Here is a 15,536-nt window from a genome sequence, read left to right as displayed (position 1 = left end):
TGCGCTAAGTGCTTGGGAGAGGACAAATCAGCAACAGAGACAGTCCCTACCCAACAACGGGCTCACAGTCTAGAAGGGGGGGAGACAGACAACAAAACAAGGAGACAGGTGTCAATAGCATCAAAATAAATAGAATTATAGATTTATTCATTCATTCAGTCGTATTGATTGAGTGCTCACTGTGTACAGGGCACTGTACTAAGCGCTTTCGAAGTACAGGTCGGCAACAGAGACGGTCCGTACCCAACAACGGGCTCACAGTCTAGAAGGGGGGAGACAGACAACAAAACAAGGAGAAAGGCGTCAATAGCATCGAAATAAATAGAATTATAGCTATTCATTCATTCAGTCGTATTGACTGAGCGCTTACAGGGTGCAGAGCACTGCGCTAAGCACTTTGGAGAGGACAATTTGGCCACAGAAAGAGATGGTCCCTGCCCACAACCGGCTCACAGTCTAGAAGGGGGGGAGACAGACAACAAAACCAGGAGACAGGCGTCAATAGCATCAAAATAAATAGAATTATAGATTCATTCATTGAATCGTATTGATTGAGCACTGACTGTGTGCAGAGCACTGTACTAAGCGCTTCATTAATACATTCAATCGTATTGATTGAGCGCTGACTGTGTGCAGAGCACTGTACTAAGCGCTTGGGAAGTACAATTCGGCAACATATAGAGACGGTCCCTACCCAACAGCGGGCTCACAGTCAAGGGGGAGACAGACAAAACAAGGAGACAGGCGTTAGTACCATCAAAATAAAAAGAATTATAGATTCATTCATTCATTCAGTCGTATTGATTGAGCGGTTACTGGGTGCAGAGCACTGTGCTAAGCGCCTGAAAAGGACAATTCAGCCACAGAGAGAGACAATCCCTGCCTACGATGGGCTCACAGTCTAGAAGGGGGGAGACAGACAACAAAACCAAACAAGGAGACAGGCGTCAGTACCATCAAAATAAACAGAAATATAGATTTATTTATTCATTCAGTCGCATTGATTGAGCGCTTACGGGGTGCAGAGCACTGTGCTAAGCGCTTGGGAGGGACAGTTCGGCCACAGAGAGAGACAGTCCCTGCCCACAACGGGCTCACAGTCTAGAAGGGGGGAGGCAGACAACAAAACAAAACCAGTCGACAGGTGTCAATACCATCAGAATGGATAAATAGAATTATAGGTAAATACACATCATTAATAAGAGTAATAAATATGTATAAATACATATTTGTATTTGCTGTGGGGAGTGGGGGTGATGTGCCAAGGCCCTCTCCATCCCCCCCGCCCCCGTGTCTTACCTCCTTCCCCACAGCATCTGTATATATGTTTGTACGTATTTATTACTCTATTTATTTATTTATTTTACTTTATGTTTGTACATATTTGCCACTCTATTTTACTTGTACATATCTATTCTATTCATTTTATTTTGTTAGCATGTTTGGTTTTGTTGTCTGTCTCCCCCTTCTAGACTGTGAGCCCACTGTTGGGTAGGGACCGTCTCTAGATGTTGCCGACTTGTACTCCCCAAGCGCTTAGTACAGTGCTCTGCACACAGTAAGCGCTCAATAAATACGATTGATTGATTGATCGACGGGGAGGAGGAGGAGAGGAAAAAGGGGGGCCGTCCCCTCAATCGTCAAATTGTCCTTTCCAAGCGCTTAGTACAGTGCTCCGCACCCAGTAAGCACTCAATAAATACTGACCCCCCCGCCTTATCCTCTGCTCCTCCTCCCCTCCCTATTGCCCCCATCCCTCCCTCTGCTCTACCCCCTTCCTCTCCCCACACTTGTACACATTTTTTACTTTATTTATTTTATTAATGTTGTGTATATAGCTATAATTCTATTTATTTTGATGGGGTTGACACCTGTCTCCTTGTTTTGTTTTGCCGTCTGTCTCCCCCCTTCTAGACTGTGAGCCCGTTGTTGGGTAGGGGCCGTCTCTATATGTTGCCGATTTGTCCTTTCCAAGCGCTTAGTACAGTGCTCTGCACCCAGGAAGCGCTCAATAAATACGATTGAATGCATGACTGAATGAATGAATCGTCCCCGGCCGAAAGGACCAATCAATCAATCGATCGTATTTATTGAGCGCTTACTGTGTGGAGAGCACTGTACTAGGCGCTGGGGAAGTACCAGCCCTGCGGCCGAAGCCGGGGAAGGCCTGTCACACCCCACCTGCTTGGCTGTTGAAAAATAATGTGGGGGGCAAAAAAACCCCACGCCCCCCCAAAAACCCTTTTGTGTTCCTATTCAAAAGAACAAGGGACTCAAAGATAGAGACAATCAGAAGGGATTGTCTCTAACTGTTGCCAAATTGTACTGTACAAGCGCTTAGTACAGTGCTCTGCACACAGTAAGCGCTCAATAAATGCGAATGAATGAATGAACAACAAAAAAAAGCGAGTTTAATCGGAAGGGGTCCCCGTAGCAATACCCCAAACTTGCCTTTGATGTAAGAGGCCTTGAATACTGTTTGTTTGGATTTCTATAATTCTGCTTATTTATTTCGATGCTTGCTTTGATGTCTGTTTCTACCCCCCCAGGCTGTAAGCCCGTTTATTCATTTAATCGTATTTATTGAGTGCTTACTGTGTGCAGAGCACTGTACTAAGCACTTGGAAAGTACCATTCAGCATTGTTTGGATTGCTATAATTCTACTTATTTATGTCGATGCCTATTAACTTGTTTTGATGTCCTTTTCCCCAGACTGTAGGCCCATTCATTCATTCAATCGTGTTTAGTGAGCGCTTACTGTGTGCAGAGCACTGTACTAAGCTCTTGGAAAATACTATTCAGCATTGTTTGGATTTCTATAATACTTATATTGATGCCTGTTTGCTTGTTTTGATATCTTTGCACCCCCAACACACACACCCCAGATTTTAAACCCGTTCATTCAGTCGTATTTATGGAGAACTTGCTGTGTGCAGAGCACTGTACCAAGCACTTGGAAAGTACAATTCAGCAATAGAGAAAATCCCTGCCCACACCGGGCTTACAGTCTTGAAGGGGGGAGACAGGCATCAAAACAGGTATCAATATAAATAAATAGAATTACAGATATATACACAGCCATTGTGGGCAGGGATTATCTCTCTTTTTTGCTGTGCTGTACTTACCTAGCACTTAGTACAGTAGGCTGCACACAGTAAGTGCTCAATAAATAGGATTGAATGAATGAATGTGAAAGAGGGGGAGTGTTGGTGTGTGAAAATCAAACACCTACTGTCAAGGTGTTTATGGAGTGCCTGCCGTTGAGGAGCACCTTGCTAAGTGCTTGAAAGAGTCCAGTGTAATTAGTAATCTTGCTGCTTGCCTGACTGCAATCTAACAGGGAAGACAGTTATTAAAGGGAATTGAGGGCAGGAGAAATCAATAAAGTATGCAAGAGATGTTTGTGGCACAGGGGTGGTGAGTATTTATTTAGGTGACAGGAAAGTGCTGCCTTAGAAGAAGGGGAGTGTGCGTGGAGGAGATTAGAAATTAATTGGGGCAGGTCTCTCGGAGGAGGTGTGATTGTAAAAGGACTTTGAAAATGGGGAAAATTCGGGTGTATCGGTTAAGTGGCATGGGCCTAGATGTCAGGAGATCATGGGTTCATTTACTCATTCATTCACTCATTCAATCATATTTATTGAGCGCTTACTGTGTGCAGAGCACTGTACTAAGCGCTTGGGAAGTACAAATTGGCAACACATAGAGACGGTCCCTACGCAACAACGGGCTCACAGTCTAGAAGGGGGAGATAGACAACAAAACAAAACATGTGGACAGGTGTCAATTCATTCAACTGTGTTTATTGAGCGCTTACTGTGTGCAGGGCACTGCACTAAGCGCTTGGGAAGTACGATTTAGCAACAGAGACCATCCCTGCCCATAACGGGCTCACAGTCCAGAAGCGGGGAGACAGGCATCAATAGAAAAATTCAGAACGCTTCGCAAATTTGCGTGCCATTCTAATTCTGGCTCTGCCACTTGCCTGCAGTGTGACCTTGGGCAAGTCCACTTCTCTGGGCCTCAGTTCCCCCATCTATAAAATGGGGATTAAGACTGTGAGCCCCACGTGGGACCGAAACTGTGTCCAACCTGAGTGCCTTGTATCTACCCCAGCGCTTAGGATAGTGCTCGGCCCATAGAAAGCGCGTAACAAATATTGCAGTTATATAAGGGGGAGGGAGTTCGGACAGGGGCAAGTGGTTGTCAGTGAGAAAGAGGAGAAGGAGGCACAGCGAGGAAGTTCGACCAAACTTGTGATGTGAGGAAAAGAGCGGCTAAATAAAAGGGAGAAAGCTGATCGAGTTCCTTAAAACCAGTTGTTAGGAGCTTCTGCCTGATGTAGAGAGGAATGGGCAAACTTTGGCTCTTTTTGAGTAAGATTTGTGCTGAAGAGTGTTTTAGAAAAATGACCAGGGCAGCAGAATGAAGTGTGGATGGGGACAGAGGAGAAGCTGGAGGCGGGGCGATTTGAGAGGAGGCTGGGGCAGTAGTTTGGAGTCAGAGGTCATGGATTCAAATCCCGGCTCCGCCAATTGTCAGCTGGGTGACTCTGGGCAAGTCACTTAACTTCTCTGTGCCTCAGTTACCTCATCTGTAAAATGGAGATGAAGACTGTGAGCCCCGCCCCCGTGGGACAACCTGATCGCCTTGTAACCTCCCCAGTGCTTAGAACAGTGCTTTGCACATAGTAAGCGCTTAATAAATGCCAGGATTATTATTATTAGTCAACTGGGATATGACAGGGCTGTTTGAATCGAGAGGAAAGGATGGGTCATGGGTAAAGAGCGTGGGCCTGGTAGTGAGAGCACCTGCGTTTTAATCCCAGCTCCACCACATACCTGCTGTGACCTTGGGCTAGTCAATTAATTTTTCTGAGCCGCAGTTCTCTCATCTGCAGAATGGGCATTCAGTGCCTGTTCTCCCTCCTCTTTAGACTGTGAGTCCCCCGTGGGTCCTGATTGTCTCGTTTCTTCCCCAGTGCTAAGTACAGTGCTTGTCACATGGTAAACGCTTAAATGCCACTAGTATTGTTATTGATAATAATATCAAAGGTTGTTATGTTGCCAATTTGTACTTCCCAAGCGCTTAGTACAGTGCTCTGCACACAGTAAGCGCTCAATAAATGTGATTGATGATGATGGTGATTTGACCAACACTTGTTTCTCAGTAGTGCAGACACGAGAGAGATCATTAGGAAGGGAATTTCTGCCCATAATTAACCTACCCTCCCAAATCGAACCATTCTATAGTGAGTCAGGTTTTGTCCCTATTTGGTTCAAATGACTTATAAGCATAATTGATTGAACATCATCAGCAACTCAGTTCTGTGTTTCGTGTAGGCATGTATCCATGACCCTTTACCTAGAAGTAAATTCCACTCTGAGTTGTTAGTGCTGTCATTTTATTTTAATATTCTTTAATGGTTTTTGACATTGTAATGTCTTTTTCTTATATGTCGCAATGTCCATTGATAAACATGCTTCTGAAGGAACATAACCCATAGTGATCGAGATGAAAAGGCTTTACAGTTTTGACTTTCTCGTACTGTTGGTCATTGATGTATTAATATTCGACACAACTCCCGGCTGGCATAGAGTATTTACACTAGAACAATTGTCTTTGGACTTTGAGATTAAAGATCACTTAATTATGATATTTAAATGCTCACTTTGGGCCAGGCACTTTATTAAGTGCTGGGATAGATACAAGATAATCATGTCCCGCATGGGGCTCACAGTCCAAGTAGGAGGAAGAACAGAGATTGAATCACAGTTATGCAGATGAGGTAACTGAGGCCTAGAGGAGTTAATGACTTTCCCAAGGTCACACAGCAAGTAAGTGGAGGAGTCAGGATTAGAACTCAGGTCCTCGGCCTGTGCTCTTTCCATTAGGCCTAGCCGCTTCTGCAAGTTCACTTGTGAGAACAATTTGAAGAATTAGAGGTCTCTTTATTAATCTCAACTGAACAGTGGATTAGAATATTAATTTATCTTACTATTTCAGGGTGCGTGTTATCTCCTAATTTAGTATAGTTAGAGGAAAATCCAGGATGCTCCTCACTCCTTGAGAGGGGTAGAAGTTAGTGGCCATCTTACATTTTTAGTGAATGAAGTGTTTAGATGTTGGTATTCTCTGAAATGCTCTGATGACAAGCGCTTCAGCAATACCTAGACAGAAGCTTCCCAGCCAGATGGGCTGCGATGGTGCTGATGGAGCGATTATAGGATATGCAAGCAGCTGTTCCAGGGGGGAGCCTAAGGACGACTTTCTCAGGCAGTCAGCTCTTCATCACCCTGCTTTCATGTGAACATAAAACTTCCAGACCTCAGGAAACTGTCAGCATCTCCAAAAATGAGATGATATTTTATTTATTGAAATTATTGAGCACTTAGTGTAGGCAAAGTAGTGTGCTAAGTGCGGGGAAAAAATACACAGCTAGGAATTAGTCCCCTATCCCTGGCCTTCAAGGGGCTCCCAGTGTAAGACTGTAAGGGGGAAGAGTGATTTGGAGACAGGCAAATAATAAAGACAAAAATCAGTAATAATAATAATTTTGGTATTTGTTAAGCATTTACTCTGTGACCAGGTACTGTACTAAGCGCTGGGGTGGATACAAGCCAATCGAGTCGGACAGAGTCCCTGCCCCACATGGAGCTGATGCTCTCAATCATCATCATCAATCGTATTTATTGAGCGCTTACTAGGTGCAGAGTACTGTACTAAGCACTTGGGAAGTACAAATTGGCAACATATAGAGACAGTCCCTACCCAACAGTGGGCTCACAGTCTAAAAAGTGGGCTCCCAGTCTAAAATCCCCATTTTGCAGGTGAAGTAACTGAAGCACGGACAATTAAGTGACTTTCCCAAGGTCACATAGCAGACAAGTGGAGGAGCTGTGATTAGAACTCAGGTCCTCCCGATTCCCAGGCCCACGCTCCACCCACTACGCCATGCTGCCGTGGCTAGAGGAGCGACAATTCAGACTCCTTGGGGCTCAGGGACCAAAGCACACCTATGGATACAGTGGTTTCCAGCCTTCCCGAGGTTTTGTGGCGGCTTCGTGCCACGGGTGCCGCAGATGGGAGGTGGCAGTTCCCGGTTGGTTCACTTGGCCACGGTGGACAAGGGCTCGGGATGCTCAATAGCAGTTTATGTCCCTGCAAATGTGTATCATAAGCCCAGTGGCCTGGTTGTATTCAGTCGATCTATCAATTGCACTTATTGAATGCTTAATAATGGTGTTTATTAAGCACTTATTATATGCCCAGGCACTGAACTAAGCACTGGGGAGGATACAAGTAAATCGGGTTGGACAGTCCCTGTCCCACACGGGGCTCGCAGTCCATTTTACAGATGAGGGAACTGAAGCACAGCGAAGTTGACTGGCCCAGGTTCACACAGTAGACAAGTGGCGGAGCTTGGATTATAGCCTTCTGACTTTCAGGCCCAATCTCTATCCACTACCCCAAAATAATAATAATTGTGGTATTTGTTAAGCGCTTACTATGTACCACTGGGTTACGGTGCTTACTGTATGCAGAGTGCTGTACTAAAAGCTTGGGAGAGAACGATAGAACCGAGTTGGCAGACACATTTTCTGACCACCAGGAGCTTTCAGTGTAGAAAGTTGTATTGGTGAAATTCAATAGAATTCAATAGAATTCATTGTCTTTTAACAGTTATGGGATGTGGGTTATGTAGGAACAATAATCAAGCACTTACTAGGTGCAAGGCACTGAGAAAGTACAATATGTAGACATGATCAAGGAGTTTAAAGTGGATATTAAACTGATTTGGAATTTCAGGGACAATGTGCTAGCTTTTTTTTTTGAAGAAGGCATTTTGAGAAGGGAATAAAGAGCAGAACGTGTAATTGTTTAAATGTTTTTATCGATTTCATATTGGTAGCAATGATATGGATCCCAAGTCTATAGTCTCTTGTCAGTATGACCTGTGTGACTCCTCTTCCTCCATTTCATTCCTTTTCAGAACTTTCTCTTTAGGTTTGAGTAGCAAAATTTAGAAAAAGGTAGCTAGACTCGTGGATTCGAACTCTGTCACGGAATTTCCGGAATATCAAAGGTCGCACAATAATTTTCTCTAAGGCAAACCAGTGTGGGGTAGCATGGGTCTTGCTGTTACTGGGACAATGGAATGGCATTCAGAAAATAAAGAAAGCCACCTGGTTGAGTACACTAGAAACTTATCCCCTTCTCCCCAGAATCTGGCTTTCCATGTGACCGGAGTTTATACTTCCGAACTAGCTGGGCATATAAAAGAAGTGTATTTCTGGAATTTGCCATGGAAATGCTCAAGAAGCAGCTGTGTTGCCCTGCCCAGTTTGGCCCAGAAGTTAGTCGGGTGGGAATTTTTCTCCTTTCAAAATGTACCACGTATTAAATTGGATCTCGAATGATCCATGCCTTTTAACCCTACAGAGTGACCTGTTTTTTTAGGGGGTCTGGATGAAGAAGATTGTTTCCAAATGATCAATTTGTGTTAAGAATGAATCGAGCTGACAGGCTGGCCTTATTCTTATTATAGCAAATAGCAGACATGAACAGTACCACAGCCTGCTTCGGGGGCGGGTCTGCTGCAAGAATGCCAATTCAGTATCTGAGAGAAATGCATCAACCTGTGGCTATTACGATTCTTCCTGAGCCATCTTAGTGCGGGTTTAAATCCAGGGAAAGTTGGCATACCTTTGTGTCCAGGAGTTATTGGCAAAACGACAACGCACAGTGGGGATTACTCAGAGCATCGTGGCTGAGAATATCCAGATGAAGTGCTCAGGTTAGGAGATAAATCTATCTTGGACAAGAATCGAGTGATAAAGAAGATTTTTAATCTAGAAGCTCTCTGCTTTTTTCAGCCTACAACACAGCAGTCGCCTCAGGATGAGCAGGAGAAGCTCCTGGATGAAGCCATTCAGGCTGTGAAGGTCCAGTCATTCCAGATGAAACGATGCTTGGTAAGCTGTTCGGTGGAATAATATTTTTCGCGGCTCTGATGTACCTGAGTTTAATACGACTGTCAGTTTATCTAATGTTGCTGCTTCTGGTGCATCCGCTCGACTGTAAAGGTGGGATTTTTCAGACTCTCCTGCTTTCCTCTGGGTTGGAAAGGCAGGATTCTAGCCAATAAAGTTTTGTCAAATTGCTTTATTTACTTTTTTGCTGGATAAATCCCAAAGTATTTTCTCTATTACAGTTTGGGATCTTGCAGATATTTTCATGAAAAAGAATATCACTCCCCTCTTCAAAAATCTCCAGTGGTTGCCTGTCAGCCTCCGTATCAAACAAAAACTCCTCACTTTTGGCTTCGAAGCTGTCCGTCACCTGGCCTCATCTTACCTCACCTCCCTCCTCTCCTTCTGCATCCCAGTCCGCACACTCCACTTCTCTGGTGCTAACCTCCTCACTGGGCCTTCATCTCACCTGCCCCACAACCTACTTCCTCAAATCCGCCAAACAACCACTCTTCCTCCCATTCAAAGCCCTATTGAAGGTACACCTCCTCCAGGAGGCCTTCCCAGACTAAACCCCTTTTTCCTCATCTCCCCTTCCCTTCCAGGTCACCTTGACTCGCTCCCATTGCACTCCCCAATCCCTCCCAGCCAGCACTTATGTGTATATATATATATATATATATAATTCTATTTATTTATATTTATGCCTGTTTACTTGTTTTGTTGCCTGTCTCCCCCCCTCTAAACTGTAAGCCCGGTGTGGGGAAGGATTGTCTCTTTATTGCTGAATTGTACTTTCCAAGCGCTTACTATAGTGCTCTGCACACAGTAAGCGCTCAATAAATGCGATTGAATGAATGAATGTGTGTGTGTGTGTGTGTGTGTGTGTGTGTGAGAGAGATCTAGGATAATAATAATAATGATTGTATATTTAAGCGCCTACTATGTACCAAGCAATGCATTGAGAACTGGAGTTGATACAGGTCAATCAGATCTCCACATGGGGTTCACAGTCTAAATAGAAGGGAGAACGGGTATTAAATTCCCCATTTTGGAGATGTAAGAACTGAGGCAGAGGGAAGTTAAGTGAGTCATGCAGCAGGGAAGCTGGGGGTGGGGGGTGGGATTAGAACTCAAGTCCTGTGACTCTGAGGCCCATGCCTGTGCTCCTTCAACTGGCCAAGCTACTTCTCATGCATCCTTCAATCAGTCATTTATTGAGCACTTACTGTGTGCAGAGCGTTGCACCAAGTGCTTGGGAAAGTACAGTGTGACAGTAAAACGATTTGGTCGACACAGTCCATGCCCACAACAAATTTACAGTCTAGAGGGAGTGAAAGCTGTAAATTTGCTGACGGCTGAGAGCTGTGAAGGTGATTTTCTAGATCTCCAGTGAGAGAATCTTGTACTTTTTGACTTCTTATCATTTCTGCGTATTTGAATAAGCCTTAATTCCTACTTGTACAGTACTCCGTAGAATTTAATAAAGGTATTTTAGTGATACACGGCCCACTCCCGCTACCGCAAGTCATGGCCACTGCATTGCTGAATCTCTTACATTTCAAGGGTACACCTAATCATAAAAAAAACAAATTGGTAGGAGTGTATTTCTTTTGGTGGTACTTCCTCTCCCCTTTATTTCTGTATAGGAACTGATAGAACTAGTTTTTTTAACCTCTCCAATGCTATGATACTGCTCATAAGGTTTGAGGCGTGGAACTGAGATTAGCAGTTTCCTCTGATAGACTGGAATCTGCTTTAGGGCAACAGTGTTCTGTTTATCCTATCCCAAGTAAATTCACAAAGCATCTTATTAATACTCCGTTCTTGAAAATGTAAAGTATTGATGATTAGTCAATGGTATTTATTGAGCGTGTAGTGTGTGCAGAGCACTGTATTGAGCGCTTGGGAGAGTACCATGCAGCAGAATTGACAGACGTGTTTGTTTCCTGCCCACCAAACGGTTTAATGTTCTTAGATCTACAGTTCTTAAATGCTTCCGGAGAAGCTAGTTCATGGAGAGGGGAGGAAAAAAAAAAGAATGGTAACATTCTATAAAATCTTTACCTTTTTCAAGTGAGTGACTTCCCCTCTCATAAATTTGCTTAAATGGTTTGTATCTGCAGCCAGTGCTTGTAGGAATGTATTTCCCTGGATTGTAACGTACAGTTCACTCATTCATTCATTCATTCATTCATTCATTCATTCAATCGTATTTATTGAGCGCTTACTATGTGCAGAACACTGTACTAAGCGCTTATTGAAAAGCATATAGCTGTTTTCTGATGCTGAGAGGGTGATTTTCTTGATCTCCAGTGAGAAAGAATCCTACATTTTGACAGGCAGTTCGGAGGCATCACTTCAGAATAATTGATTTGTCAACTCTCTTGAGTGGAGGTAAAATGTGAATTGGAGCGGCCCTAGGGCTTAGGGAGGTGAGGGTTTGAACAGGAAACCTGGGAGTCTTGGGTGTATTTAAGAAGGCCTCTTAAGCTCTATAGCCCTCATCAGGAATTTTGCGTAAATTATCCTGAATAGAGATGGAGGAGGTGATGATGGTTATTTTTTGTTAAGGGCTTACTATGTGCAAAGCACTGTTCTAAGCGCTGGGGAGGATACAGGTGATCCGATTGTCCCACGTGGGGTTCACAGTCTTCATCCCCATTTTACAGATGAGGTAACTGAGGCACAGAGAAGTGAAGTGACTTGCCCAAGGTCACAAAGCTGACAAGTGGCGGAGCTGGGATTAGAACCCATGACCTCTGACTCCCAAACCCAGGCTCTTTCCACCGAGCCCTGCTGCTTCTCTAGATGGAGCAAGATTTATACCACCAGCAGGGGAAGAAGGCAAAAATCATTTAAAATTAATTTAAACGAATTAAGAAAATGAGTCTTATTAAGTTGTGTCAACGGTCCTCCTTTCAAGTAGCACATAAAATGTAATTTCATAAATTCACACTTTGGAAGTGTAATTAAACTCACGTCAGTCCTCACTATTGATTATTCTCTTTTTTCCCCACTATTTAGGACAAGAATAAACTCATGGATGCTCTAAAACATGCCTCTAATATGCTTGGTGAACTCCGGACTTCCATGTTGTCTCCAAAGAGCTATTATGAACTTTGTATCTTTTGAAAAGCTAATGGATGAGTGATTGGGACCATAATTCCCATTTGACAAGACATCTCCCTGGCATCTCTACTCATTCACTTTCCCGAGAGTTAGGTTGATGGCCGATTTCTTATTCAAAAGGAAATTAGATATGTTAAATGGGCAAGAAGTCACTAGTGGATTAGTGTCACTTCTAATTTCCAGACTTACCATATAAGTCCAAAATGTTTGTGGTTTTTTCAAGGTCTTAAAGCTGCTATGTTCAATTTGGGAAATTCTTCCTTAGTTAGGTTTTTAGTCCATATTTATTAAGACATAAAGTTTCTTTAGAAATTGTGCAGAGAGCTTTGAACCCTACAGAACTACTCTAACTGGCTTTTATTTCTTAAGCGTATAATTACATTGAGGATCCTGTAATTTGATTTAAAGTGGGGAAAACCTAATCAAGGTAGCTCCGTTAAGTCACGTTCTATCTAATGTCATCGAAACAGCTCCTGCCTCATGCTGGTATTGAGTTCTCTTTCTTTGTAATCCTTAATTATATGGTAAAAGATATGGCTATTTCTGATGAACTGCACTACCTAGAGGTCTATTTGACAGATGAGTTTGCCAAAGGACGGAAAGTGGCGGACCTCTATGAGCTCGTTCAGTACGCTGGAAATATTATCCCAAGACTGTAAGTAAATAAGAGTTGTAGAAGCTACTTTCAGAAAATGGCTTGCATCAGTTTCAGGTGTCACTTTGACCGTCTAGAGCACTTGTTGATAATAGTAATAATTGCAGCTATGGTATTTGTTAAGCAGTTACTGGGTGTCCAACACTGTTCTAAGCGCTGGGTTAGGTACGAGATAGGTCCATCACAGTCCTTGTACCACATGGAGCTTATAGTCTAAGTAGGATGGAGAACAGTTATTAACCCCCCCCCCCCCCATTTTACTGTTGAGGAAACTGAGGCATAGAGAAGTTAAGTAGCTTGGCCAGGGTCACACTTGAGGAGCATGGCAGAGCTCGGATTAGAACCCAAGTCCTCTGACTCCCGGACTCGTGGTTTTTCCACCAGGCTATGCTGCTCCTCAGAAAGAAGGTCTCTCCTCATTGCTTTTAGCCAAGTAAAGTTCTGTCAGTCCAATTAGTTTTGAGGATTTCAGCATTATTGCTTTCCTAAGTTTTTGAAGATCCACTGAGCATAATGATCTAATTATTGTTATTTTATACTCTTTAGTTATTCTTGAGAGGTGTTAACTTACCAAACGTATGTTCTGGAAATCAATCGATCAATCAATCGTATTTATTGAGCGCTTACTGTGTGCAGAGCACTGTACTAAGCGCTTGGGAAGTACAAGTTGGCAACACATAGAGACGGTCCCTACCCAACAACGGGCTCACAGTCCAGAGGACCGTCAGGGCGGGACTCTTCTGAACGTTTAGCACAGCACCCTCTGCCCACCGGGACTGTCTCATTTTCCCCTTCCAGCTAAAGTAACCGGAAGACTGGAAGCCTGCTGTGCTCAGGGAATGTGTCTGTTACACTGTTCTCTCCCACGCGCTTAGTACAGTGCTCTGCACGCAGGAAGCACTCAATAAGTAAGCACTCCCGGCTTTACATCTCCTCCAGGAGGCCTTTCCCAATTCAGTTCTCTCGCCGCCCTGCCCTGGCTTTTTTCTTTTTTAAATAGTGTTTCTTAAGTGGCAGGCACTGTACCAAGTGCTGGGGTAGAAACAAGTTCCCATTGATAATGATAGTAATAGGCTTTTAATGCCATGAAAATTGCTTCTTCGGCAGAATAGTTAAAACTATGGCCCGCTGAATATTTCCTGGGGTTAAAGTAAAACCAAGACCCACAGTCTTTTATACCCAATATTGTAAGAAAGCTAAACTTGACCCTCTTAGTTGCTTTATGGTTACCTCTCTAAAAGGTCGTTGCCCTCAGGTTTTCTCTTCCTTGAGTTTTGCATGCTATTTGGTGATTTGCCAAGGATCTGTGACAGTGACTTTGTCCATTAGAATATTTGACAGCTAGTTTCTAAATGTTGAATAATTATACGTATTTATTAAAAAAACATGAAATTGGGAAGGGAAACCTTTTCTCGAAGCTTGGGTTCAATTTGTATTATTTAAAAGGAACATTTTAAAATTAGATATATATCATTGCTGACAGGTATCTGGGAATACCAGATGGAAATGAATTAAAATATGTGATAGAAATGAATTGCACTCCAGGATGCATAATACTATGATTTGATTAATGGCTACTTAGCCGAATACATGTCCGAAGCCTCCTTTTTTTGTAATGTAGTGCTGTATTCTTTCATTGAGTTAACTTAGCATTCCATTTCTTTTTCATGACATAGTTTCCTTTTCCTGTTGGGTTGAAAAAATAAACTGCGGCACTAAATCCCCAAAACAGTGGTGGCAGATTTGTTTTCAGTCCTGTTTACCACTCCAGTCTGATGAGGTTCTCCTGAGGATGCTAATCGGTAAAAAGGCTGAGATTTTTAAATTCTTAATGTTCGTTTTTAATCTTATCCATGTATTTTTTCCTAGCTATCTGCTGATAACAGTAGGCGTTGTTTACGTCAAGTCATTTCCTCAGTCCAGGAAAGATATTTTGAAAGACTTGGTGGAAATGTGCCGTGGTGTACAGCATCCTTTAAGGGGTCTGTTTCTCCGAAACTACCTTCTTCAGTGTACCCGAAACATCTTGCCAGATGAAGGAGAACCTACCGAGTAAGAGAAACAAGTGTTTTTCTTGGAACTGTGTGTTTTCATTGCAATATAGGGCCCACATTCTGGAGAAGCTTTCCGTTTGTCTTGCTGTCAACCTGATGGGATAATCCACCTAGAATAAACTGAGACTATTAATAAAGATTTCTGTTCTCTCAGGGATTGAGATATGGACTCCCCAGGAGAGGTGGAGAAGAGCGTCTGTCTAGCCTTGCTGTGCTTTTTGCCTAGTTTCAACTTTATGCCTCGCTATCAGGAGATCCCTAAGATTTGTGGCAGCCTAATCCTAAATCGGCCATCCTGCTAGAGAGCAGTGCACTCTCTGGGCTGGAAATGTCCATCAGTCAGTCAATCAGCGGCATTCTTCGAGCTCTTGCTCTGTGCAGAGCACTGTACTAAGCACTTGGAAGAGTACAATACAAGATAATTTGTGGTCACGTTCCCAGCCCAAAATGAGCAGGAGCTAATCCCACGTTCCTTAGCCCTTTGCCAAGTGTGGTCCAGCGTGACACTGGGGCACAGGTGAAGAGGGCGCATACAGCGATCTCCTTTCATCATCATCATCAATCGTATTTATTGAGCGCTTAGTATGTGCACAGCACTGTACTTAAGCGCTTGGGAAGTACAAATTGGCAACATATAGAGACAGTCCCTATCTACATTGGGAGAGTGAACTCAAATGCCTATCTTTTTCCCACGTTCATCCTGCTTTGACTAAGGTGTGCCA

General features: G+C 43.4%; 1 protein-coding gene across 1 annotated transcript in view; it reads left to right on the top strand.

The window, feature by feature from the left end:
* The window catches only part of VPS35 (VPS35 retromer complex component), a 43,883-nt gene that overhangs the window by 4,539 nt on the left and 23,808 nt on the right, over positions 1-15,536 (top strand). Inside the window, exons 2-5 of the mRNA XM_038753969.1 lie at positions 8,878-8,976; positions 12,001-12,097; positions 12,637-12,760; positions 14,630-14,812. Of these exons, the coding sequence (XP_038609897.1) occupies positions 8,878-8,976; positions 12,001-12,097; positions 12,637-12,760; positions 14,630-14,812 (503 nt within the window). The remainder of the gene's footprint in view (positions 1-8,877; positions 8,977-12,000; positions 12,098-12,636; positions 12,761-14,629; positions 14,813-15,536) is intronic.

Source organism: Tachyglossus aculeatus, chromosome 11 (genome assembly GCF_015852505.1).
Source record: "Tachyglossus aculeatus isolate mTacAcu1 chromosome 11, mTacAcu1.pri, whole genome shotgun sequence".
In the NCBI taxonomy this organism is placed as follows: domain Eukaryota; kingdom Metazoa; phylum Chordata; class Mammalia; order Monotremata; family Tachyglossidae; genus Tachyglossus; species Tachyglossus aculeatus.
Note: the sequence above shows the minus strand (reverse complement) of the source record. Positions and strands in the feature narration are given on the sequence as shown.